Here is a 26,961-nt window from a genome sequence, read left to right as displayed (position 1 = left end):
GGTGCAGACGTGATGGGCTGAACGGCCTCCTTCTGTGCTGTTATGATTCTGTGATATGACAAAGCAATTGAAGGAAAACCAGATTAATGTAGAAAATCAACTTTCATGTATGAAAGAGGAGTTTACTAATTAAAGGAGAGAATTGATGAGATCAATTGAGAATCAGTCACAGAAAGTAGAACATTTGACTGAGGACCTGAAATATCTGAATGATAAACTTATAGAAGCAAATTTAACAAAGATCTGTCTTCAGTTAAAACTTGATGAGCTTCAAGCAGCAGTAGCTGCTGTGAAATATCGTGGAAAATGTCTTGATCAGGAAAAGGGATTGTTGGTAAATGAGAACAATTGGTTGAATGTGTAATTAAAAACCAAAACTAATGAACTGTTGGAACTTTGTCTTGAACAGAGTAATGAGATTCTCGAAGTTCAATGCAAACTGGAGAAGATGAAGGGGGAGGAGTGTCATATGGACTGTCACAGTTCCACAGTTGTTGCTGTGAATAAAAATTCTTTGCTGATTGTGGTCTAGTTGAGCAAAGAACTGATGCAAGTAAAATTACTGATAAATCAACTTCAGTAATGGACAACGTGAAAACAACTAATGCGCCTGCAGAATTGGAAATCAAGAATCACCAACAAAAACGACGGAGAGCACAAAATGGTCTTGGGGAGTCAATGAGCAGAGACACTGAGTTACAAGTGCTTGCTGGTGTTAATGTCACAATACAGCAGCCGGAATCCAGGCAAGTGGACAGTTTGCAAGAGACCATCCAAAACCTGGAAAGCAGAGGCAGGATATATAAGAACTGAAGGGCTGGAACAAGCTATGAAACTCCCCAGGGAGAATATGATTGACATTGCTCAAAAAGAAGTGGAAAAGTTCCATTTGGAATGGGATCTGGAGGAACAATAGTATCATAAAAACTTTAAAGATCAAACCAAACTGGAGTATGGAACCCTTTTATGTGAACAGAGAAAGCATCTGAACATCATCCTTGAAATGGCGAAAAGAGATTTTATCCAGAGAAGAAATGAGATGTTAATACACAAAAGTACCATTTTGACTTTGTTAATTCAAAACGAGAATTCACCACATTTGAGTTCAGAAAATGAGTTTGAAGATGGAGTTACGCCTACAGCTAATGAAAAGGACAATTGGGCTGTGGACTTAAATGAAACATTCACTGCTGAATTAGAGACCGGGAACCAGAGGAAAAAGAAACATAAGGGTTGAGTTATGATAATACTAATGATGTGCAAATTCTGCTAATCTTATTACATTTATTGACTTTGTTTAATAACGTTTTTTTAATTGTACAATATAATGGGTAGCTGTGAAACTAAATGGAAAAGTTATTTGTAGAGTATGTAATAAGCTATTGTTAGAGGTTTGTGATGTTAAGTTTGTGTGAGGCAGATGCAAGGTCATTGTAAAGAAAGCTTCCAACAGGGCTGTGTTAGGAAATAGAGAGAGTTTACATAAGTTATATTGGTATTTGTGGGTGTTAGAAATGAGTTATAGCTTTAATGAGTAAGTTTGATTTGTATTTCTGTATCTGTGTGTTAAGGAAATGTCAAATTGAGTTTAAGTTTCACTTTAAAAAGTGCCTGCATTTCTAATGAGAGGTTTATGGCTGTTGCAGTTGAATTAAATAAACCAGAGTAGAGAAACTGGGCTGTTGCCTAGTAACAGGGGTCCAGAGAGGCAGGTCCTCCCTCCCACAGACACACACAGGCCAGAATATTACTGTTGGCGTTTGGGGGCGGGGTCTGACACACTGACGCGTAAAATGATGCAAGATGACATTGGACGTGCATCCTGACATCATCGCGCATCATTTCCATATTGAGTTCGGTGGGTGTGTCGGAGACGGCTGGGCGCCCACCGAATGGTCAAGGGCCTACTCAGGCCATTAAGAAATGAATTAATGTCATTAACAAAGCTGCCCTTCCAGCCTGAAGGTCAGCGGCAGGCGAAGAGCCCAAGCGACCTTCGTGTTTTCCAGGAAACCTCATCCACGGGCGGGATGGGGTATCCTGAAGATTTCATAAAATGAGTAAAGAAGTTTGGTGAAGTTGACAATCATGTGATTCTGTGATGTCCCAGTTCATGTGACACCTTGAAATAATTTTTTAACCTGAATTTTAAAAACCTTTTATTGTCTTCTTAACCTCCCCCGAGGCAGCTCTGTGTCTCAGGGAGATGGAAGCACTCTTACACACACACATACACGAAAGAGCGCAGGCCCCAACTCTCCCCCCTCCCCCTCCCCCTCCCCCGCCCACACAGGTAACACTGAGTGCTACGGAACGCATATTACGCTGGGGGGGGGGGGGGGGGGGGGGGGGCCTTAATCGGCCCGGCCAGGTAAAATGGCGGCGCGCAACCAATCGTGGGTGGCGATCGGCTCCGTGCCTGCCCGCAACCCACTCCTGCCTAGCCCACCCGACATGGGTAAGTTCAGCCCACAGAAAAACTAAAGGAGCAGCGGTTTTGAGTTCAGTTTGAAGCCGGAGGCAGAGGTGGGAGTCCAGCTGTTCACGCTTGCTTGGTCAAGTGCAGTGGTGTCCTCTTGCCATCCCTGGCGATGGGGACGTCTCTCCTGGCACTGACCTCCTCCACAAGGATTCCCAGGCACCCAGCGGAGAACCTGGAGGGGGGAGGGGGTGGGGGGGGGTGAGGTCCCACCAAACTTGCCTCCCAGCTGGGATGCTCAACAGCTACTCGTAAAAGACGTGTCCTCAAACAACCCCAAAGCTACGACAGGACTGCCCTGTGTGAAATCACATTGGAAACACGAGCTCGCCCAGAACCGGATTATACGATTTGGTATTCACACCAAGTGTGAAATTCAGGCCCAGGTATATCACATCTACTGGCTCCCCTTTATCTACCTTACTAGTTACATCCTCAACAAACTCTGATAAATTTGTGAAAGATGATTTCCATTTCATAAAACCATGGGCAAAATTTTTACCTCCACGGGTGTAATTTGACCCGTGTCCCAACATCAACACGATATTTTGTTCAGCGAGCAGGCGCTGGAGTTGGCACTGTGCCTGCCAACAATTAAAAGGCCAATTAAAGCCATTAACAAGTTTATTAAAAGACGACCTTCCGGGCGGGTGGAAAGGCCAGGTGACATTTACACTCTTTAGGAACCCTCATCCTGCCCATGGATGAGGTTTCCAATAGCAAATAAAAATAAAACTTTTTAAATTTAATTGATAACAAGTCCCTGCCCCATGTGACAGAGTCGCATGATGGGACACGGTTTCTAACATTTTTCATGTCTTTATTAATTTTTTGGAAAACTCTTCATCTCTGTGAGGCCGCTCCGTGCCTCGGGGGGATTAGGAAGCACTCGCTCACGTGCATGGGGCCGAGTTCCTGCTCGGCAGGCTCACTCTCCTCCCCCCTCCCGGTTCACACTGGGTGGGCTTTCATTCACCTTCTGGCCTCGATCGTGGGTGGTGGTCAGCTTCCCAGCTGCTCCTGCCCACCCCCTGCCAGCCCACCGACAAGGGCAAACTCCTGCCCCATGTTAACTCTCTCTCACTGTCCTATGGGTGGGATTTTATGGTCCCGCTGTAATCAACGGCCTTTTGACTGGGTCGCCGCACTTTCCAACCCCAACCCCAGTGTGACAGGGACGGCAAATTCTGCCCTGTCACTTTCCAAGTGCATTGTCCTTAATAATAGAGAGGGGAGAATTTCCTCCCCAGTGGGGGTGGGGGTGGGGAGGGGGGTTTGGGCAGTAGCGGGTGCAGGCGTGCACGCAGCCAATCACCGCCCACCATCGGCTCGGTGCCGCCATTTTAAGTGGGCGGTCCAATTAAGGCCCGCCCTGCGTGACGGACACCCGCAAGTGCTGAGCATTCCCTGTGCGGGGAGGGGGGAATAGGCCAACTCGGGGCCTGTACATCCACACGCCCGACATCACCACGCCCCCACCCCCACTCGCCCGTCAGTGAGCGGCCCCCATCCCCACCCCCACTCGCCCGTCAGCGAGCGGCCCCCCCACCCCCACTCTCCCGATTCTGCCAATAGATTCCTGCGTGTTCCTGGTGACCGATGTCAGGCTGACCGGGCCTTTTGTTCACCGTTCTCTCTCTCTCTCTCTCTCTCTCTCTCCCTCTCTCCCTCCTTTCTTGAAAAATGGCGCAACATTTGCCAACTTCCAATCTAATGGGACCGTCCCGAATCTAAGGAATTTTGGAAAATCATAACCAGCACATCCACTATCCCTGCAGCTCTCCCTTTCAGAATAACCTGAGACCATCAGTCTTAGTGATCGGTCAGATCTTAGGCCGTTATATTTCTCTCATCCCTTTTTCTCTGCTGATATTAATTTCCCTAATTTCCTCACTCTTGCTTACCCTTTATTGTTGTAGGATCATTTGTAATCTTTTACTCACACCAAACTTTTAAACTATTATATCACATCCAAGAGGAGATGAGGGACTGTGTAGCACTGTACGAGGGGACTGTATAGAGGTTTATGAGGAGAAAGTATAGAGATGTGAGGGGGTTATATTGAGGATATTGGGGGACAGTATAGATGGATATAAAGGAATTGTTATAGAGAGACACAATTACATAGTACAATTGTGAGGACATTTGGGTCTTTATAGAGGGATGGGCTGAATGTCCTTCCTCCTGCTAACAATCTGGTAAAGATTGGTACCACAGTGCAGACCCCTCTTAAAGATCCTGGGGCAATTGTTTTAACAGGGGGCCTTCACTATCATGGTGTACACAGGAATAGCCCCATCTCCATAGCAACCTCTTCCCTTTGGTTGCTAACTGCCCAGTTTCAATGCCGGGGAGCATTAGCAAGAGGGAACGAGATCGGCATCTCCTGCACAGCATTATCCTGAGTCCAGGTATGACTTCCTCACTCTGCCTCCCACACAGAGGCTAGACGGAGGTTTCACAGCTGGATTCACACTGCAAGGAGTTTAAGGAAACAATTACCGATACATCAAGGGCTCCATCAGCCAGGATAGTAAACTGTTCATTACAAAATCAATGGAAGAATTGTTAACAGGCGACAGACTGAACTCTCCCAAGCGGGTGATTGTACAGAGAGTCCCTCAGTGTCTCTGTCTCTCACTTGCTTACCCTCTGTACAAAAGCAAAGCTTAATCAGTAGCTTCAATCCTCAATGTTGTACAGAGCGAGTGAACACTAACCAATGGACATGACAGCAGGAGGCAGGTCTCAGTCAGGGCCATGACCCTATCTGACATTCTCAGGGTGCAGAACTAACTCCACCCTCACCCAATAGTTAACTGGCAAAGGACACCACATCAGGAAGAGACAGAAAACAGAGGGGGCAACAATCAGCTGGTGACACCAATGAGAGGGTAAAGTTCAGCCAGACAATCAGGAAGTACACAGCCGGTCAGGGGAGAAGCTGGGACTGAGGGATACAGAGAGGGTGGGGCTGGGGGTTATGGGGAGGGTGGGGCTGAGGGATATGGGGAGGGTGGGGCTGAGGGATATGGGTAGGGTGGGGGTGTGGGATATGGGGAGGGTGGGGGTGAGGGATAAGGGGAGGGTGGGGCTGAGGGATATGGAGAGGGTGGGGTTGAGGGATATGGAGAGGGTGGGGCTGAGGGATATGGGGAGGGTGGGGCTGAGGGATATGGGGAGGGTGGGACTGAGGGATACAGAGAGGGTGGGGCTGGGGGATACGGAGAGGGTGGGGCTGAGGGATATGGGGAGGGTGGGGCTGAGGGATATGGAGAGGGTGGGACTGAGGGATATGGAGAGGGTTGGACTGGGGGATACGGAGAGGGTGGGACTGAGGGATACAGAGAGGGTGGGACTGAGGGATACAGAGAGGGTGGGGCTGGGGGATACGGAGAGGGTGGGGCTGGGGGATACGGAGAGGGTGGGGCTGGGGGATACGGAGAGGGTGGGGCTGAGGGATATGGGGAGGGTGGGGCTGGGGGATATGGAGAGGGTGGGACTGAGGGATACAGAGAGGGTGGGGCTGGGGGATACGGAGAGGGTGGGACTGAGGGATACGGAGAGGGTGGGGCTGAGGGATACGGAGAGGGTGGGACTGAGGGATACGGAGAGGGTGGGGCTGAGGGATATGGGGAGGGTGGGGCTGGGGGATACGGAGAGGGTGGGGCTGAGGGATATGGGGAGGGTGGGGCTGAGGGATATGGGGAGGGTGGGGCTGAGGGATATGGAGAGGGTGGGACTGAGGGATATGGAGAGGGTGGGACTGAGGGATACAGAGAGGGTGGGGCTGAGGGATACGGAGAGGGTGGGACTGAGGGATACAGAGAGGGTGGGGCTGGGGGATACGGAGAGGGTGGGACTGAGGGATACAGAGAGGGTGGGGCTGGGGGATATGGAGAGGGTGGGACTGAGGGATACAGAGAGGGTGGGGCTGGGGGATACGGAGAGGGTGGGACTGAGGGATACAGAGAGGGTGGGGCTGGGGGATACGGAGAGGGTGGGACTGAGGGATACAGAGAGGGTGGGGCTGGGGGATACGGAGAGGGTGGGGCTGAGGGATATGGGGAGGGTGGGGCTGAGGGATATGGGTAGGGTGGGGGTGTGGGATATGGGGAGGGTGGGGGTGAGGGATATGGGTAGGGTGGGGCTGAGGGATATGGAGAGGGTGGGGTTGAGGGATATGGAGAGGGTGGGGCTGAGGGATATGGGGAGGGTGGGGCTGAGGGATATGGGGAGGGTGGGACTGAGGGATACAGAGAGGGTGGGGCTGGGGGATACGGAGAGGGTGGGGCTGAGGGATATGGGGAGGGTGGGGCTGAGGGATATGGAGAGGGTGGGACTGAGGGATATGGAGAGGGTGGGACTGAGTGATATGGAGAGGGTGGGGCTGGGGGATATGGAGAGGGTGGGGCTGAGGGATATGGGGAGGGTGGGGCTGAGGGATATGGAGAGGGTGGGACTGAGGGATACAGAGAGGGTGGGGCTGGGGGATACGGAGAGGGTGGGACTGAGGGATACAGAGAGGGTGGGGCTGAGGGATACGGAGAGGGTGGGACTGAGGGATACAGAGAGGGTGGGGCTGGGGGATACGGAGAGGGTGGGACTGAGGGATACAGAGAGGGTGGGGCTGGGGGATACGGAGAGGGTGGGGCTGAGGGATATGGGGAGGGTGGGGCTGATGGATATGGGGAGGGTGGGGGTGAGGGATATGGGGAGGGTGGGGCTGAGGGATATGGGGAGGGTGGGGCTGAGGGATATGGGGAGGGTGGGGGTGTGGGATATGGGGAGGTTGGGGTTGAGGGATATGGGGAGGGTGGGGCTGAGGGATATGGAGAGGGTGGGGTTGAGGGATATGGAGAGGGTGGGGCTGAGGGATACGGAGAGTCACGATCTGGGAAGTTGTAGGCAGTAGGGAACCGGGACTGAGTAAATTGTTGGAGTGCGGGCTAAAAAATCCCTGGGTCCTGATGAACTTCATCCTTGGGTCTCAAAGAGGGGCTGGTGAGATTGTTGATGCACTGGTTTTAATTTTCTGAAGCTCCCTAGATTCAGGGAAAGTTCCATTAGATTGGAAAATATCAAATATAACTCCTTTATTCAAAAAAGGAGGGAAACAGAAAGCAGGAAACTACAGGCCAGTTAGCTTAACATCTGTCATTGGGAAAACGTTAGAACCTATTATTAAAGATGTTATAGCGGCACTTAGAAAAATCCAAGGCAATCAGGCAGAGTCAACATGGTTTGGTGAAAGGGAAATCATGTTTAACCAATTTACTGGAGTTCTTTGAAGGGGTCACAGGTGCTGTGAATAAAGGGGAACCAGAGGATGTACTGTACTCAGATTTGCAGAAGTCATTTAGTAAAGAGCTACATCAAAGGTTATTGCAGAAAATAAAGGCTCATGGTGTAGGGGGTAACATGTTGGTATGGATAGAAGATTGGCTAGCTAACAGGAAGCAGAGAGTTGGCATAAATGGGTCTTTTTCTGTCGGTAGGATCTGGCGAGTGGTGTGCCACAGGGATCAGTGCTGGAGCCTCAATTTTTTATAATTTATATAAATGACTTGAATGAAGGGACCAAAGGAATGGTAGCTAAATTTTCTGATGATAAAAAGATAGGTAGGATAGTGAGATGTGAAGAGGCTACAAAGGGACATAGATAGATTAAATGAATGGGCAAAGATCTGGCAAATGGAGAATAACATAGGAAAATGTGAAATTGTCCATTTTGGCAGGAAGAATAAAAAAGAAGCTTATGATCTAAATGGTGAGAGAATGCAGAGCTGTGAGATGCAGAGGGATCTGGGTGTCCTAGTGCATAACTCACAAAAGGTTAGTTTGCAGGTACAGCAGGTAATTAGGGAGGCTAATAGAATGTTATCATTTATTGTGAAGGGAATTGAATACAAAGTAGGGAGTTATACAGGGCACTGGTGAGACTACATCTGGAGCATTGTGTACAATACTGGTCTCCTTATTTAAGAAGGATGTAAATATGTTGGAAGCAGTTCAGAGAAGGTTTACTAGACTAGGTTTACTGGAATGGGTGGGTTGTCCAATGAGGAAAGGTTGGACTGGTTGGGCTTGTATCTACTGGAGTTTAGAAGAGTAAGAGGCAACTTAATTGAAACCTTTAAGATCCTGAGGAGTCTTGACAGGGTGGATGTGGAGAAGATGTTTCCTCTTGTGGGAGGATCTAGAACGAGGGGGTCACTATTTAAAAATAAGGGGTCGCTCATTTAAATGGAGATGAGGAGAATTTTCTTCTCTCAGAGGGTTGAGAGAATTTGGAACTCTCTTCCTCAAAAGGCGGTGGAAGCAGAGTCTTTGAATATTTTTAAGGCAGAGCTAGATAGATTCTTGATTAACAAGAGGGTGAAAGGTTATCGGGGGTAGGCAGGAATGTGGGGTTGAGGTTACATTCAGATCAGCCATGATCTTATTGAATGGTGGAGCAGGCTCAAGGGGCTGAGTGGCCTCCTCCTGCTCCTAATTCGTAGGTTCGTGTGTATGTATGTAGGTGTGATTGGGGATATGGAGGGTACGGGATGGAGGGATAAGGAGAGGGTGGGACTGAGGGATATGGAGAGACTGAGAGTGAGGGTTAGGGACAGAGTGGGACTGAGGGATAGGGACAGAGTGGGACTGAGGGATGGGGACAGAGTGGGACTGAGGGATAGGGACAGGGTGGGACTGAGGGATAAGGACAGGGTGGGACTGAGGGATAAGGACAGGGTGGGATTGAGGGATAGGGACAGAGTGGGACTGAGGGATAGGGACAGAGTGGGACTGAGGGATAGGGACAGAGTGGGACTGAGGGAGAGGGACAGAATGCGACTGAGGGATAGGGAAAGAGTGGGACTGAGGGATAGGGACAGGGTGGGACTGAGGGATAAGGACAGGGTGGGACTGAGGGATAAGGACAGGGTGGGATTGAGGGATAGGGACAGAGTGGGACTGAGGGATAGGGACAGAGTGGGACTGAGGGATAGGGACAGAGTGGGACTGAGGGAGAGGGACAGAATGCGACTGAGGGATAGGGAAAGAGTGGGACTGAGGGATAGGGACAGAGTGGGACTGAGGGAAAGGGAGAGAGTGGGACTGAGGAATGGGGACAGGGTGGGACTGAAGGATAGGGACAGAGTGGGATTGAGGGATAGGGACAGGGTGGGATTGAGGGATAGGGACAGAGTGGGACTGAGGGATAGGGACAGAGTGGGACTGAGGGATAGGGGACAGAGTGGGATTGAGGGATGGGGACAGAGTGGGACTGAGGGATAGGGACAGAGTGGGACTGAGGGATAGGGACAGGGTGGGATTGAGGGATAGGGGACAGAGTGGGACTGAGGGATAGGGACAGGGTGGGATTGAGGGATAGGGACAGAGTGGGACTGAGGGATAGGGACAGAGTGTGACTGAAGGATAGGGACAGATTGGGACTGAGGGATAGGGAGAGAGTGGGATTGAGGGATGGGGACAGAGTGGGACTGAGGGATATGGACAGGGTGGGATTGAGGAATAGGGACAGGGTGGGATTGAGGGATAGGGGACAGAGTGGGACTGAGGGATAGGGACAGAGTGGGACTGAGGGATAGGGACAGAGTGGGACTGAGGGATAGGGGACGGAGTGGGACTGAGGGATAGGGGACAGAGTGGGACTGAGGGATAGGGAGAGAGTGGGATTGAGGGATAGGGACAGGGTGGGATTGAGGGATAGGGACAGAGTGGGACTGAGGGATAGGGACAGAGTGGGACTGAGGGATAGGGGACAGAGTGGGATTGAGGGATGGGGACAGAGTGGGACTGAGGGATAGGGACAGAGTGGGACTGAGGGATAGGGACAGGGTGGGATTGAGGGATAGGGGACAGAGTGGGACTGAGGGATAGGGACAGGGTGGGATTGAGGGATAGGGACAGAGTGGGACTGAGGGATAGGGACAGAGTGGGACTGAGGGATAGGGACTGAGTGGGACTGAGGGATAGGGACAGGGTGGGATTGAGGGATAGGGACAGAGTGGGACTGAGGGATGGGGGCAGAGTGGGACTGAGGGATAGGGACAGAGTGGGACTGAGGGATAGGGACTGAGTGGGACTGAGGGATAGGGACAGGGTGGGATTGAGGGATAGGGACAGAGTGGGACTGAGGGATGGGGACAGAGTGGGACTGAGGGATAGGGACAGAGTGGGACTGAGGGATAGGGGACAGGGTCAGACTGAGGGATAGGGGACAGAGTGGGACTGAGGGATGGGGACAGAGTGGGACTGAGGGATAGGGGACAGAGTGGGACTGAGGGATAGGGACAGAGTGGGACTGAGGGATAGGGACAGAGTGGGATTGAGGGATAGGGACAGGGTGGGACTGAGGGATAGGGGACAGAGTGGGACTGAGGGATAGGGAGAGAGTGGGATTGAGGGATAGGGACAGAGTGTGACTGAAGGATAGGGACAGATTGGGACTGAGGGATAGGGAGAGAGTGGGATTGAGGGATAGGGACAGAGTGGGACTGAAGGATAGGGACAGAGTGGGACTGAGGGATATGGACAGGGTGGGATTGAGGAATAGGGACAGGGTGGGATTGAGGGATAGGGGACAGAGTGGGACTGAGGGATAGGGACAGAGTGGGACTGAGGGATAGGGACAGAGTGGGACTGAGGGATAGGGGACGGAGTGGGACTGAGGGATAGGGACAGAGTGGGATTGAGGGATAGGGGACAGAGTGGGACTGAGGGATAGGGACAGAGTGGGACTGAGGGATAGGGACAGAGTGGGACTGAGGGATAGGGACAGAGTGGGACTGAGGGATAGGGACAGAGTGGGATTGAGGGAGAGGGACAGGGTGGGATTGAGGAATAGGGACAGGGTGGGATTGAGGGATAGGGACAGAGTGGGACTGAGGGATAGGGACAGAGTGGGACTGAGGGATAGGGACAGAGTGGGATTGAGGGATAGGGACAGAGTGGGACTGAGGGATATGGAGAGGGTGGGACTGAAGGATGGGGCTAGGGTGGGGAATGAGTGATGGGGAGAGGGTGGGGATTGAGGGATAGGGGCAGGTGTGGTATGAGGGTTATGAAGAGGGTGAGGAATGAGGGATATGGAGAGAGTGTGATATGAGGGATATGTGATGTAAGTGGGTCAATGGGTTGGAGGGATGGAACTGGTGGAGTTGGTTTTGCGTGGACTGGAGTTCGTTACAACCTGCTGGAATTTTAGCATCGATAAAGAAAGGAAACAATCAGAGAAAAAGAGAGAGAGAGAGAGGGGGAGAGAGAGGAAGATGGAGAGAGAGAGAGAGAGAGGGGGGGAGAGAGACAGAGAGAGAGAGAGAGGGAGAGAGAGAGAGATGGATGCTGTGTGGTATGATCATATTTTCAGTTATTGATTGGTATGGGACGGGGAATATTCTCTCTAATGCACCAGATCATTGAGGTTCACTATTGGCTTCAGTGCCTCCTATAAATTCAATTTGTGCTCTTTTAATTTGACATTCCTTTACATGCTGACTGTGTCTGCTGTGAGGTGACCTGAGGTAGGCAGCATACCTGAATTAGCAAGGGCTATTGCTTTGAGCGTGACAAACTCCTCTTTCTCCACTCTCAGCTTCTTGTATTTTCGAACCAACTGCAGGATAGCAGCGTAAAGATCGAGCAGTCCAGTCAAACGGGAATGTTCTTCATCCATAATGTAATCCTCGGCATAGACCAACTCCTCCTCATAGGGCAGCGAGCGATACACTATTCCCAGAATCAGGATCTCCATCCAAGCACACTGGAGCACACCCATCTGATCACCCAGAGAGAGGTCGGAGAAACCTGGGCACAGAATTCAGATAAAGAGGGAGATTGAGCGAGGGTGAAGGGGGACAGGGGGTGAGGGAGTCAGGGGCAAAGGGAGAGTGAGGGGGAGGGAGAGTGAGGGGCAGAGGGGGGAGTGAGAGGGAGAGTGAGGGGCTGAGGGGGAGTGAGGGGCAGAGGGGGAGTGAGGGGGAGAGGGGGAGTGAGGGGGAGAGTGAGGGGCAGAGGGGGGAGTGAGAGGGAGAGTGAGGGGCTGAGGGGGAGTGAGGGGCAGAGGGGGAGTGAGGGGGAGAGGGGGAGTGAGCAGGAGAGTGAGGGGCAGAGGGGGGAGTGAGAGGGAGAGTGAGAGGCAGAGGGGGGAGTGAGAGGGAGAGTGAGGGGCAGAGGGGGAGTGAGGGGGGTGGTCTCACCAGTGCCCTGTACCACTGTAGCAAGACTTCCCTACTTTTATACATCATCCCCTTTGCAATAAAGGCCAACGTTCCATTTGCCTTCCTAATTAATTGCTGTACCTGCACGTTCACTTTTTTTGTGATTCATGTGCCAGGAGACCCAGGTCCCCCAGTACTGCAGTGTTCTGCAGTCTCCCTCCATTGAAATAATTTCTATCTTTCCTACCAAAGGGAGGATATCCATATTTTCCCACATTATAAACTATCTGTCAATTTTTTACCCACTCACTTAATCTAGCTATATTTCTTTGCAGACTCTTTGTATCCTCCCCACAACTTGCTTTCCTATTGACCTTTGTATCACCAGCCAATTTGGCTACAATACACTTGGTCCCTTCATCCAAGTCATTGATATGGATTGTAAATAGTTGAGGTCCCAGCACTGATCCCTGTGGCACACCACTAGTTACAGTTTTCTAACCTGAAACTGATTAATTTTTCCAACTCTGTTTGCTGTTAGTTAGCCAATCCTCTATCAATCCTAATATATCACCCCCGACAGCGTGAGATCTTATCTTGTGCAGTCACGTTTTCTGTGGCATCCTATCGAATGCCTTTCGGAAATCCAAATACACCACATCTACCGATTCCTCTTTACCCACCCTGCCTGTTACATCCTCAAAGAACTAACACATTTGTCAAAAGCAATTTCACTTTCACAAAACCATGTTGACCCTGCCTGATGGTGTTATGAATTTCTAAATGTCCTACAACTACCTCCTTATTAATGGCTTCTAGCATATTCCCTATGACAGGTGTTAAGCTAATTCCTGCTTTCTGTCTCCCACCTTTCTTGAATAGAGGTGTTACATCTGCAGTTTTCCAATCACTGAGGCCTTTTCAGAATCTAGGGAACCTGGGAAAATTATAACCAATGCATCCACAATGCCACTTCCTTTAAGAATGGTTGTGTCTGTGATAGCTCTTTGAAAGAGCACTCATGCTTACTCCCACTTGTGTCTGCAATCCTGTAAACTCCTCACCCTCGAGGATCTGTCCAACTCCCTTTGAAGACAGCTTGCTTTCCATTCTGCTACTTACCTCCATCTCTTCCCATTCCTTGCTCTCTGTCTCTCCATCTCTCTCCATCTCTCTCTCTCTCTCTCTCCCCTTTCCCTCTCTCTTTCTCTCTCGCCCCCTTTCTCCCTGCCTCCTCTTTCTCTCTGTCTGTCTCTGTCTCTCTTTCTCTCATCCCACTTTTCTCCCTTCCTCTCCCTCTCCCTCTCTCTCTCTCTGTCACTTTCTCTGCCTCTCTCTCTCTCTCTCTCTCTCTCTGCCTCTCTGTTTCTCTCTCTCCCTCTTCCTGTTTATCTCTATCTTTCTCCATTTCTCTATCTCTCGCTCTCTCTCTCTGTCTCTCTCCCAGCCCTAAACTACACACTCTATTTTATATTCTTACAGTCACTGCTTCAAACAGCTGCTCTATTCTATAACTAAACTGTGAGTGTCAGACAGCTGCTTCTAATGGTGAAATATTGACAAGATTAGAAACTGCGGAGACTTCAAAGGAAGATCTGAGAGATGAGGAGTGAAGAGGCAGGATGGAGATGAAGATAAGATACAGATGTTAGCTTGAATCATGAGAGGGAATGTAGGACATGGTTGATTGCCTGTAAGATATTCTAACCTTTATTTCTCTCTGTAATGTCCATTGACACACTCAGCTCACACTCACCTTTCTGAACAGTCTGATCTGCCATAGTGAGTGAGCTCTGGTCCTTGACGGACTCCTATCATCATCTGGCAAGGCTGTTCTCCCTTCCCCCATCTCAAATAAAGGATCTAAGAATTGCCCCCTCCCTCTGGGGAAAGTGGGGGCAGAAATGAGATATCTGGAAAATGGGGCTGAGGGCCAGTTCCTATCTCTGCCTCCTCTTCCTCCCCACTTTACTGTGGAAGCAAGTCTCTGATAAAACCAATGGGGACATTGGGCTCTCCTTCTCTCTCCCTGTCTCCCTCTCTCCCAATCATCTCTCTATCTCTCTCTCTGTCTCAATCACTCTCTCTCTTTGTCACCGTCTCTCTCTCTCAGCCTCTTCTTTCTCCCAATCTCTATCTCTCTATTTCTCCCTGTCTCTATTACTCCCTCTCTGCCTCTGCCTCTCTCTCTCTGTCTCCCTCTCTCAATCTCTATCACTTTCTCTCTGTCTCTGCCTCTCTCGCTCTACCCCCATCTCTATCTCTCTATTTCTCCCCCTGTCTCTATCACTCTCTCTCTTTGTCTGTGTGTGTCTCTCCTTCTCTCCCAATCTCTATCTCTCCCTCTTTCGCTATCAGTTTCTCCCTCTGTCTCTCTCTCTCTCTCTCTCTGTCTGTGCTAACCCACCATTCCCACTGCAGTTTGTGCCCATTCGAGCAGACTGAGGTTTTTTAGAGGTACTGTGTGTGAGTTATAAAGTTGCTGTGTGTGTGAGCGGTGGGTCAGAGACAGTCACGCTGCCAGTTACTGTCCAGGCTGCAGCCTGTTCTGTGCTGAGGTAATTTAAGGACACTGGTTGATGTTTTGCAGGACTCGGTGCTGGTTTTATCTGTGACATATTCCTACCCACTGGGGCACAAACCTCCAATTTTTCTTATCCGATTGGATGAATATAAACAAGTTTTAATGTCCGTTAATCATCATCAGCTCAGCCATCATCAACTGGTGACCGAGACCTGCAACTGCTCCACTTTTAAAAGTCAAGTTTCACTGTTTACCATTCACAATCTTACAGGTTAACACCAGTCCCATTAGCAGCCCAAACCACTTCAGTTAAAAGTTTTTCATTGTAACTCCATCCTCTCTTGCACCTCATTTCTCAACATGTTGGGTGAGTTCTGCTTCTAGAACAGTCCAGCTTTAAATGCCCACTCTTTCACCGTGCTTGCTAGCTTAAAGGGGGAATTCTAATCTGGAGACCTCCAACTCTTTAATGCTTTCATTGCCTCAGCACACACACAGGTCATTCCAGCATACAAACTAGGAGCACGAGTAGGCCATTCAGCCCATCGAGCCACCTCCATCATTCAATAAGATCGTGGCTGATCTGATTGGAACCTCCTGCCTACCCTCATAACCCCCCTGCTGTTTATAAGGGATCTATCTGTCCCAGGCTTTGATGCTTTATGGAGCTGCTGTGACAGTGAGAGATGTGAGGTTTCTCTGGTCAGTGCCCCCGAGGCTGAATCTTACCGAATCTCCCACAATCACATTACAGAGGATTTACAGCACAGAAACAGGCCTTTAGCCCATCAGTTCTTCGCCAGTGTTTATGTTCACCTGACCCTTCACCTCAGCCCATATCTTTTTGTTCCATAGCAGCTCACAGCAACTGCATTAAGATATTTCCCATTTGGAAAGGGTTCAATAGATTTGATCTGGATGAAGTGTTTCCACTTGTGGGGGAGTCAAAAAACTACTTATATTTATATTGTGCCTTTAATGAAGTAAAAATGGCCCAATGTGTTACCCAGGAGTGATTGTAGAGCAAAATTAAACACCAAGCAATAAGGCGATAGATATGAGGACTGGGGACAAAAGAAGGTGGTGGTGAGCTGGCTCCTTGAGCCGCTGCAGTCCATGTGGTGTAGGTACACCCACAGTGCTGTTAGGGAGGGAGTTCCAGGATTTTGACCCAGCGACAGTGAAGGAACGGCCGATATATTTCCAAGTCAGGACTTGGTGAGGGGAACTTCCAGGTGGTGGTGTTCCCATCTATCCGCTGCCCTTGTCCTTCTAGGTGGTAGAGGTTGTGGATTTGGAAGGTGCTGTCAAACAAGCCTTGGTGATTTGGGAGGGCTGAGGTTATGGATAGATTTGTAAACAAGGATGAGAATTTTAAAATGGAGGTGCTGTTTAACCAGGAGCCAGTGTAGATCAGTGAGTAAGGGGTGATGGGTGAATGGGATGTGATTCAAGTTAGAATGTGAGCAGCAGGGTTTTGGATAAGTTTATGAAGGGTAGAATATGGGGCAGCAGCCAGGGGTGCGTTAGAATCATCACCTCTCGGGGTAACAAAAGCATGGGTGAGGGTTTCAGCAGCAGATGAGCTGAGGCAGGTGATGTTACCGAGGTGGAAACAGGCAGTGTTCATGGTGGTGGATACGTGGTTGGAAACTCATCTTTGGATCAAATATCAAGCCAAGTGTGATTGTTGTGAAAAGTCTGGTTCGGCCTCAGACTGTTGTTAGGGAGATGGATGAAGACAATGAGAGCAATTAGGGATGGGCAATAAATACTGGCCTTTCCAGTGAAGGTCACATCAGAGAACGTTTCTCTGTTACAGGCTTTGGGGGGGTAATTCCTGCTCTCACGTAACAGCACCAGGGGTCTGAATGGCCCCTTCCTGCTCCTGTGTAATAAATAAGGAAAAGACACAAAGCAGTTGCATCCTCAAGTGGAACGAGCTTGCTGAAGATGAGAGAGTCCGTTGAAAAGCTGGCTCTGGAGACTGAGGGTGTCAGCCTGGATTTTTAGGCTCTTGTCTCCAAAGCGACATCACCTCCCGACTCTGAGCGGAGAACATTACCCCCAGTAAAAAGGCTCAGCTGACACTGGACAGTGACCTTAATGATCATTGGTCAATGTAGCATCATGGGCACCACCCCTTATAAAGACAGACAGCAGGATGAGTGGTGAGAGTGTACCCAACTACAGCAGGGTCACAATCTCACTGCCCTCATTTTCTACTCTATAGAATGAAATAGTATTTGCCTTGTGTGATTACTGTCATCTGTCTTTATAATCCCACGTCAGCCTGTCAATTGAATACACTAAAAAGTGACTGTTCATTCCGATAGTTAATAGCCAGCACTGACGAGCTCCTGATTTATTGAGAACTTGCTCTCTTGCCAGATTTGCATTCCATTACACAGAGATTACCAGACCCTCAACACAAGGAACCAGCCTGGCCTTTGATTAGATTTGCAAATGCAATCAAACTAATAGCACAGAAAACAGCCACTAATCTAACAGCAAGCCCCATTCATTCTCATCTCCATCTCTCTGATACAAAGACCCAGATAAACTCAGAACAAAGAATAGGAGAGCAAGAGATAGAGAGACTCAGAAACAGTGACTGAGAGACAAGGACAGAAAGAGACTGAAAAAGAGAGGGAGGCAGAGAGAGACTGAGAAAGAGAGGGAGGCAGAGAGAGACTGAGAAAGAGAGACTGAGAAAGAGAGAGGAGCAGAGAGAGACTGAGAAAGAGAGACTGAGAAAGAGAGAGGCAGAGAGAGACTGAGAAAGAGAGAGAGGAAGAGAGATACTGTGAGAGGGGCAGAGAGAGACTGAGAAAGAGAGGGGCAGAGAGAGACAGAGAAAGAGAGGCAGAGAGAGAATGAGAAAGAGAGAGGGGCAGAGAGAGACTGAGAAAGAGAGAGAGGAAGAGAGATACTGAGAAAGAGAGAGAGGCAGAGAGAGACTGAGAAAGAGAGAGAGGCAGAGAGAGACTGAGAGAGAGGGGCAGAGAGAGACTGAGAAAGAGAGAGACAGAGAGAGACTGAGAAAGAGAGAGACAGAGATAGACTGAGAAAGAGAGAGGGGCAGAGTGAAATGGAGAAAGAGAGAGAGGCAGAGAGAGACGGAGAGGGTGAGAGATTGAAAACCAGAGACGGGGACAGAGAGAGAAACAGATGGTGACCGAGAGACATAGGATGGAATTTTATGGCACTCCGACTGGCGGAATTTCTCGGTCCCGCCAAAATCAATGGACTTTGAAGGGATTCGCTGCATTTCCCCGGCCCTTCCCCCATATGATGGGATTGTAAAATCCACCCAAAGAGGGAGGAGGCAGAGAGAGATAGACGGGAAGGGACAGGGTTACAAAGAGGCTGAGAGTGACCAAGAGAGGGAAAGAGAGAGCATCTAGAAATTACTCAGGCCACCAAATCAACTGATCCCACAGAAACTTTTCTTAGTCATTGGTAACTGCTGCAGATCTGTCCCCATCAAACATCCCAGGGGGCATATTCCCTGGAGTCCAGGAGCAGAGTGGGTATACTTCCCCACGGAGACCAGTCTTCAGCCAATTCAATTCACTCCACATGATATCAATAAATGGCTGAAGTCACTGGATACTGCAAAGGCTGTGGGCCCTGACAATATTCCAGCAATAGTACTGAAGACTTGTGCTCCAGAACTTGCCGCATCCCTAGCCAAGCTGTTCCAGTACAGCTACAACACTGACATCTACCCAGCTATGTGGAAAATTGCCCAGGTATATCCTGTACACAAAAAGCAGGACAAATCCAACCCGGCCAATTACTGCCCCATCAGTCTACTCTCCATCATCAGTAATAGAAGGAGTCATCAACACCACCGATGCACAGTAGCAGCGAGTGTACCATCTACAAGATTCACAGCAGCAACTCACCAAGGCTCCTTAGGCAGCACCTTCCAAACCCACGACTGCTTTCATCTAGAAGGACAAGGGCAGAAGACACATGGGAACACCACCACCTGGAAGTTCCCCTCCAAGTCACTCACCATCCTGAGTTGGAAATATATCAGCCGTGCCCTCACTGTCGCTGGGTCAAAATCCTGGAACTCCCTCCCTAACAGCACTGTGGGTGTACCTACACCACATGGACTGCAGCGGCTCAAGAAGGCAGCTCACCACCACCTTCTCAAGGGCAATTAGGAATGGGCAATAAATGCTGGCCCGGCCAGCGATCCCCACATCCCATGAATGAATAAAAAAAAATGTTCTGGAGTGGAGTATACTCGCTGGGGCTCTGGAAGAGGGTATATTACCTGGGGCTCTGGAAGAGGGTATACTAGCTGGGGCTCTGGGAAGGGGGTATACCACCTGGGGCTCTGGAAGGGAGTATACCACCTGGGGCTCTGGAAGGGGGTATACCACCTGGGGCTCTGGAAGGGGGTATACTACCTGGGGCTCTGGAAGGGGGTATACTACCTGGGGCTCGGGAAGGGGGTATACTACCTGGGGCTCTGGAAGGAGGTATAATGCCTGAGACACTGGAAGGGGGTATAATGCCATAGATACTGGAAGGGGATATACTACCTGGGGCACTGGAAGCGGGTGTATTACATGCGGTACTGAGCATCACACAAGCAGTTCTCTGTTCTTCCTCGAACAGAGGCCCGAACAATCCCCATCCACCACTACTCTCCTCCGTCTGGCTGAACTTGTTCTCACGCTGAACAATTTCTCCTTTAACTCCTCTCACTTCCTCCAAATAAAAGGTGTGGCTATGGGTACCCGCATGGGCCCCAGCTATGCCTGTCTCTTTATGGGGTATGTGGAACATTCCTTGTTGCAGTCCTACTCCGGCCCCCTCCCACAACTCTTTCTCCGGTACATCGATGATTACTTCGGTGCTGCTTCATGCTCTTGTTGGGACTTGGAAAAATTTATTAATTTTGCTTCCAATCTCCACCCCTCCATCATTTTCACGTGGTCCATCTCTGACACTTCCCATCCCTTCCCTGACCTCTCTGTCTCAATCTCTGGTGATAGACTGTCCACCAATATCCATTACAAACCCACCGACTCCCACAGCTACCTCGACTACAGCTCCTCACACCCTGCTTCCTGTAAGGACTCCATCCCATTCTCTCAGTTCCTTCGCCTCCGTCGCATCTGTTCCGATGATGCTACATTCAAAAACAGTTCCTCTGACATGTCCTCCTTCTTCCTTAACCAAGGTTTTCCACCCACGGTCGTTGACAGGGCCCTCAACCGTGTCCGGCCCATCTCCCACGCATCCGCCCTCACGCCTTCTCCTCCCTCCCAGAAACATGATAGGGTCCCCCTTGTCCTCACTTATCACCCCACCAGCCTCCACATTCAAAGGATCATCCTCCGCCATTTCCGCCAACTCCAGCATGATGCCACCACCAAACACATCTTCCCCTCACCCCCCCACCCCCCACCCCCACCACCGGTGACATTCTGCAGGGATCATTCCCTCCGGGACACCCTGGTCCACTCCTCCATCACCCCCTACTCCTCAACCCCCTCCTATGGCACCACCCGATGCCCATGCAAAAGATGCAACACCTGCCCCTTCACTTCCTCTCTCCTCACCGTCCAAGGGCCCAAACACTCCTTTCAAGTGAAGCAGCATTTCACTTGCGTTTCCCCCAACTTAGTCTACTGCATTCGTTGCTCCCAATGTGGTCTCCTCTACATTGGAGAGACCAAACGTAAACTGGGCGACCGCTTTGCAGAACACCTGCGGTCTGTCCGCAAGAATGACCCAAATCTCCCTGTCGCTTGCCATTTTAACACTCCACCCTGCTCTCTTGCCCACATGTCTGTCCTTGGCCTGCTGCATTATTCCAGTGAAGCCCAACACAAACTGGAGGAACAGCACCTCATCTTCCGACTAGGCCCTTTACAGCCTTCCGGACTGAATATTGAATTCAACAACTTTAGGTCTTGAACTCTCTCCTCCATCCTCACCCCCTTTCCAATCCTCCTTTTTATCCCCTTTTTTCAATATTCATTTTCATTTTTTACTTTTATTTTTTCCACTTATTTTTATTATAATTATTTTAATTTATTTTCATTTTTATTCATTGTTTTATCCCCACCTTTTAACCTATTTTCCCCACCACCGTTCTCCCGCAGCCCCCCCCCCCCCCGCCAAAGGGCCATCTGTCACTTGTTCATGTTGTTCTTTTCAGAGTGTTTACCCTGGTCTGGCTATTATTGCGTTCTGATTTCTATCCTTAATGTCACCATCAGCACCTCCTTTAGCCAGTATCACCACCATTAACACCCCTTTGACCTTTTGTTTATGACATCTTTGGCATCTCTCCTTTGCCTCCACCTATCGCTGGCCTTCTGTCAAACTTCACCTGCTCCACGCCCCTTAAACAGCATAAATTTCACCACATTTTTATTTCTCTTTAGCTCTGAAGAAGAGTCATACGGACTCGAAACGTTAGGTCTGTCTCACTCTCCACAGATGCTGTCAGACCTGCTGAGTTATTCCGGCATTTCCTGTTTAAGTTTGAGGCAGTTCTCTGTGTTGCGGGTGAGGAGTCTGAGAGGACGAAGATCTTACCTGATGCTGACAGACTGCTCCTTACCTGGGATGTGCTTGGCCCAGCCAATAATCACGACCAGCTCACGGTCAGCCAGGTCACAGAGGGTGGTCAGGGCTTTGATGTCCGTCTCAGGCACTGTGGGATCTGGCATGGCATAAATCTTCTCAGGTTCTGCCACCAGGAGGTGAGACACGATTTTACTCACTACAGTAAAGGAGATGGAATCAATCAGACCAGGACTAGCAAACGTGTCGCTCTGCAAAGTGCTGGAGATAAACTAGAGTGAAACTCACGGCAGCCACCAACACAATGTCACAGCCGGTCACCAATGAGGAGATCAGGAATGATAGTGAGCATTCCACATCCATCAGGATTAACCCAGTGACCAGCTGCTGCACTGATATTGTTCTACTGTTGGAACAGATTCCAAACGATCAAAGGCTCCCTCTACACTGTCCCTATCAAACACTCCCAGGACAGGTACAGCACGGGGTTAGATACAGAGTAAATCTCCCTCTACACTGTCCCCATCAAACACTCCCAGGACAGGTACAGCACGGGGTTAGATACAGAGTAAAGCCCCCCCTACACTGCCCCCATCAAACACTCCCAGGACAGGTACAGCACGGGGTTAGATACAGAGTAAAGCTCGCTGTACACTGTCCCCATCAAACACTCCCAGGACAGGTACAGCGCGGAGTGAGATACAGAGTAAATCTCTCTACACTGTTCCCATCAAACACTCCAAGGACTGGTACAGCACGGAGTTATATAGAGAGTAAAGCTCCCTCTACACTGTTCCCATCAAACACTCCCAGGACAGGTACAGCACGGGGTTAGATACAGAGTAAAGCTCTCTCTACAGTGTCCCCATCAAACACTCCCAGGACTGGTACAGCACGGGGTTAGATACAGAGTAAAGCTCACTTTACACTGGCCTCATCAAACACTCCCAGGACAGGTACAGCACGGGGTTAGATACAGAGTAAATCTCCCTCTACACTGTCCCCATCAAACACTCCCAGGACAGGTACAGCACGGGGTTAGATACAGGGTAAATCTCCCTCTACACCGTCCCCATCAAACACTCCCAGGACAGGTACAGCACGGGGTTAGATACAGAGTAAAGCTCTCTCTACAGTGTCCCCATCAAACACTCCCAGGACTGGTACAGCACGGGGTTAGATACAGAGTAATGCTCCCTCTACACCGTCCCCATCAAACACTCCCAGGACAGGTACAGCACAGGGTTAGATACAGAGTAAAGCTCCCTCTACACTGTCCCCATCAAACACTCCCAGGACAGGTACAGCACGGGGTTAGATATAGAGTAAAGCTCCCTCTACACTGTCCCCATCAAACACTCCCAGGGCAGGTACAGCATGGGGTTAGATACAGAGTAAATCTCCCTCTACACTGTCCCCATCAAACACTCCCAGGACAGGTACAGCACAGGGTTAGATACAGAGTAAAGCTCCCTCTACACTGTCCCCATCAAACACTCCCAGGACAGATAAAGCATGGAGATAGAAACAGAGTAAAGATCCCTCTACACTGTTCCCATCAAACACACCCAGGACAGGTACAGCATGGGGTTAGATACAGAGTAAAGCTCAATTTACACTGACCTCATCAAACACTCCAAGGACTGGTACAGCACGGAGTTATATAGAGAGTAAAGCTCTCTCTACACTGTCCCCATCAAACACTCCCAGGACAGGTGCAGCACAGGGTTAGATACAGAGTAAATCTCCCCCTACACGGTCCCCATCAAACACTCCCAGGACAGGTACAGCACGGGGTTAGATACAGAGTAAATCACACTCTACACTGACCCCATCAAACACTCCCAGGACAGGTACAGCACGGGGTTAGATACAGAGTAAAGCTCTCTCTACACTGTCCCCATCAAACACTCCCAGGACAGGTACAGCACGGGGTTAGATACAGAGTAAAGCTCCCTCTACACTGTCCCCATCAAACACTCCCAGGGCAGGTACAGCACGGGGTTAGATACAGAGTAAAGCTCCTTCTACACTGTCCCCATCAAACACTCCCAGGACAGATAAAGCACGGAGATAGAAACAGAGTAAAGATCCCTCTACACTGTTCCCATCAAACACTCCCAGGACAGGTACAGCACGGGGTTAGATACAGAGTAAATCTCCCTCTACACTGTCCCCATCAAACACTCCCAGGACAGGTACAGCACGGGGTTAGATACAGAGTAAAGCTCCCTCTACACTGTCCCCATCAAACACTCCCAGGACAGGTACAGCACGGGGTTAGATACAGAGTAAATCTCCCTCTACACTGTCCCCATCAAACACTCCCAGGACAGGTACAGCACGGGGTTAGATACAGAGTAAATCTCCCTCTACACCGTCCCCATCAAACACTCCCAGGACAGGTACAGCACGGGGTTAGATACAGAGTAAAGCTCGCTCTATACTGTCCCCATCAAACACTCCCAGGACAGGTACAGCACGGGGTTAGATACAGAGTAAAGCTCCCTCTACACTGTCCCCATCAAACACTCCCAGGACAGGTACAGCACGGTGTTAGATACAGAGTAAAGCTCCCTCTACACTGTCCCCATCAAACACTCCCAGGACAGGTACAGCTCGGGGTTAGATACAGAGTAAAGCTCGCTGTACACTGTCCCCATCAAACACTCCCAGGACAGGTACAGCACGGGGTTAGATACAGAGTAAATCTCCCTCTACACTGTCCCCATCAAACACTCCCAGGACAGGTACAGCACGGGGTTAGATACAGAGTAAATCTCCCTCTACACTGTCCCCATCAAACACTCCCAGGACAGGTACAGCACGGGGTTAGATACAGAGTAAATCTCCCTCTACACCGTCCCCATCAAACACTCCCAGGACAGGTACAGCACGGGGTTAGATACAGAGTAAAGCTCGCTGTACACTGTCCCCATCAAACACTCCCAGGACAGGTACAGCACGGGGTTAGATACAGAGTAAAGCTCGCTGTACACTGTCCCCATCAAACACTCCCAGGACAGGTACAGCACGGGGTTAGATACAGAGTAAATCTCCCTCTACACTGTCCCCATCAAACACTCCCAGGACAGGTACAGCACAGGGTTAGATACAGAGTAAATCTCCCTCTACACTGTTCCCATCAAACACTCCCAGGACAGGTACAGCACGGGGTTAGATACAGAGTAAAGCTCGCTGTACACTGTCCCCATCAAACACTCCCAGGACAGGTACAGCACGGGGTTAGATACAGAGTAAAGCTCGCTGTACACTGTCCCCATCAAACACTCCCAGGACAGGTACAGCACGGGGTTAGATACAGAGTAAATCTCCCTCTACACTGTCCCCATCAAACACTCCCAGGACAGGTACAGCACAGGGTTAGATACAGAGTAAAGCTCCCTCTACACTGTCCCCATCAAACACTCCCAGGACAGGTACAGCACGGGGTTAGATACAGAGTAAAGTTCCCTCTACACCGTCCCCATCAAACACTCCCAGGACAGGTACAGCACGAAGTAATATAGAGAGTAAAGCTCTCTCTACACTGTCCCCATCAAACACTCCCAGGACAGGTACAGCACGGGGTTAGATACAGAGTAAAGCTCCCTCTACACTGTCCCCATCAAACACTCCCAGGACAGGTACAGCACGGAGTTAGATACAGAGTAAAGCTCGCTGTACACTGTCCCCATCAAACACTCCCAGGACAGGTATTGCACGGGGTTAGATACAGAGTAAAGCTCCCTCTACACTGTCCCCATCAAACACTCCCAGGACAGGTACAGAACAGGGTTAGATACAGAGTAAATCTCCCTCTACACTGTCCCCATCAAACACTCCCAGGACAGGTACAGCACGGGGTTAGATACAGAGTAAAGCTGCCTCTACACTGTCCCCATCAAACACTCCCAGGACAGGTACAGCACGGAGTTAGATACAGAGTAAATCTCCCTCTACACTGTCCCCATCAAACACTCCCAGGACAGGTATTGCACGGTGTTAGATACAGAGTAAATCTCCCTCTACACTGTCCCCATCAAACACTCCCAGGACAGGTACAGCACGGGGTTAGATACAGAGTAAAGCTGCCTCTACACTGTCCCCATCAAACACTCCCAGGACAGGTACAGCACGGGATTAGATACAGAATAAAGCTCGCTCTATACTGTCCCCATCAAACATTCCTAGGACAGGTGCAGCACGGGGTTAGATACAGAGTAAAGCTCACTTTACACTGTCCCCATCAAACACTCCCAGGACAGGTACAGCACGTGGTTAGATACAGAGTAAATCTCCCTCTACACCGTCCCCATCAAACACTCCCAGGACAGGTACAGCACAGGGTTAGATACAGAGTAAATCTCCCTCTACACCGTCCCCATCAAACACTCCCAGGACAGGTACAGCACAGGGTTAGATACAGAGTAAATCTCCCTCTACACTGTCCCCATCAAACACTCTCAGGACTGGTACAGCACGGAGTTATATATAGAGTAAAGCTCCCTCTACACTGTCCCCATCAAACACTCCCAGGACAGGTACAGCACGGGGTTAGATACAGAGTAAAGCTCCCTCTACACTGTCTCCATCAAACACTCCCAGGACAGGTACAGCATGGGGTTAGATACAGAGTAAAGCTCTCTCTACACTGTCCCCATCAAACACTCCCAGGACAGGTGCAGCACGTGGTTAGATACAGAGTAAATCTCCCTCTACACGGTCCCCATCAAACACTCCCAGGACAGGTACAGCACGGGGTTAGATACAGAGTAAATCTCCCTCTACACCGTCCCCATCAAACACTCCCAGAACAAGTACAGCACGGGGTTAGATACAGAGTAAATCTCCCTCTACACCGTCCCCATCAAACACTCCCAGAACAAGTACAGCACGGGGTTAGATACAGAGTAAATCTCCCTCTACACTGTCCCCATCAAACACTCCCAGGACTGGTACAGCACGGGGTTAGATACAGAGTAAAGCTACCTCTACACTGTCCCCATCAAACACTCCCAGGACAGGTACAGCATGGGGTTAGATACAGAGTAAAGCACCCTTTACACTGTCCCCATCAAACACTCCCAGGACAGGTACAGCACGGGGTTAGATACAGAGTAAAGCTACCTCTACACTGTCCCCATCAAACACTCCCAGGACAGGTACAGCATGGGGTTAGATACAGAGTAAAGCACCCTTTACACTGTCCCCATCAAACACTCCCA

At 50.0% G+C, this 26,961-nt stretch overlaps 1 protein-coding gene across 3 annotated transcripts in view; it reads right to left on the bottom strand.

Annotated features, from left to right (window-relative positions):
* esrrb (estrogen-related receptor beta) overlaps positions 1-26,961 on the bottom strand; it is a 184,922-nt gene that overhangs the window by 10,617 nt on the left and 147,344 nt on the right. For 2 of the 3 annotated variants that reach the window (XM_041214593.1, XM_041214592.1), the window contains 2 exons: positions 21,771-21,932; positions 12,026-12,295 (listed from right to left, as the gene is read on the bottom strand). In XM_041214593.1, the coding sequence (XP_041070527.1) occupies positions 12,026-12,295; positions 21,771-21,932 (432 nt within the window). Of the gene's footprint in view, positions 1-12,025; positions 12,296-21,770; positions 21,977-26,961 lie in introns of all 3 variants that reach the window. The other variant, XM_041214591.1, reaches the window with a different exon arrangement.

The sequence above is a fragment of the Carcharodon carcharias genome, chromosome 20, assembly GCF_017639515.1.
Source record: "Carcharodon carcharias isolate sCarCar2 chromosome 20, sCarCar2.pri, whole genome shotgun sequence".
In the NCBI taxonomy this organism is placed as follows: domain Eukaryota; kingdom Metazoa; phylum Chordata; class Chondrichthyes; order Lamniformes; family Lamnidae; genus Carcharodon; species Carcharodon carcharias.
Note: the sequence above shows the minus strand (reverse complement) of the source record. Positions and strands in the feature narration are given on the sequence as shown.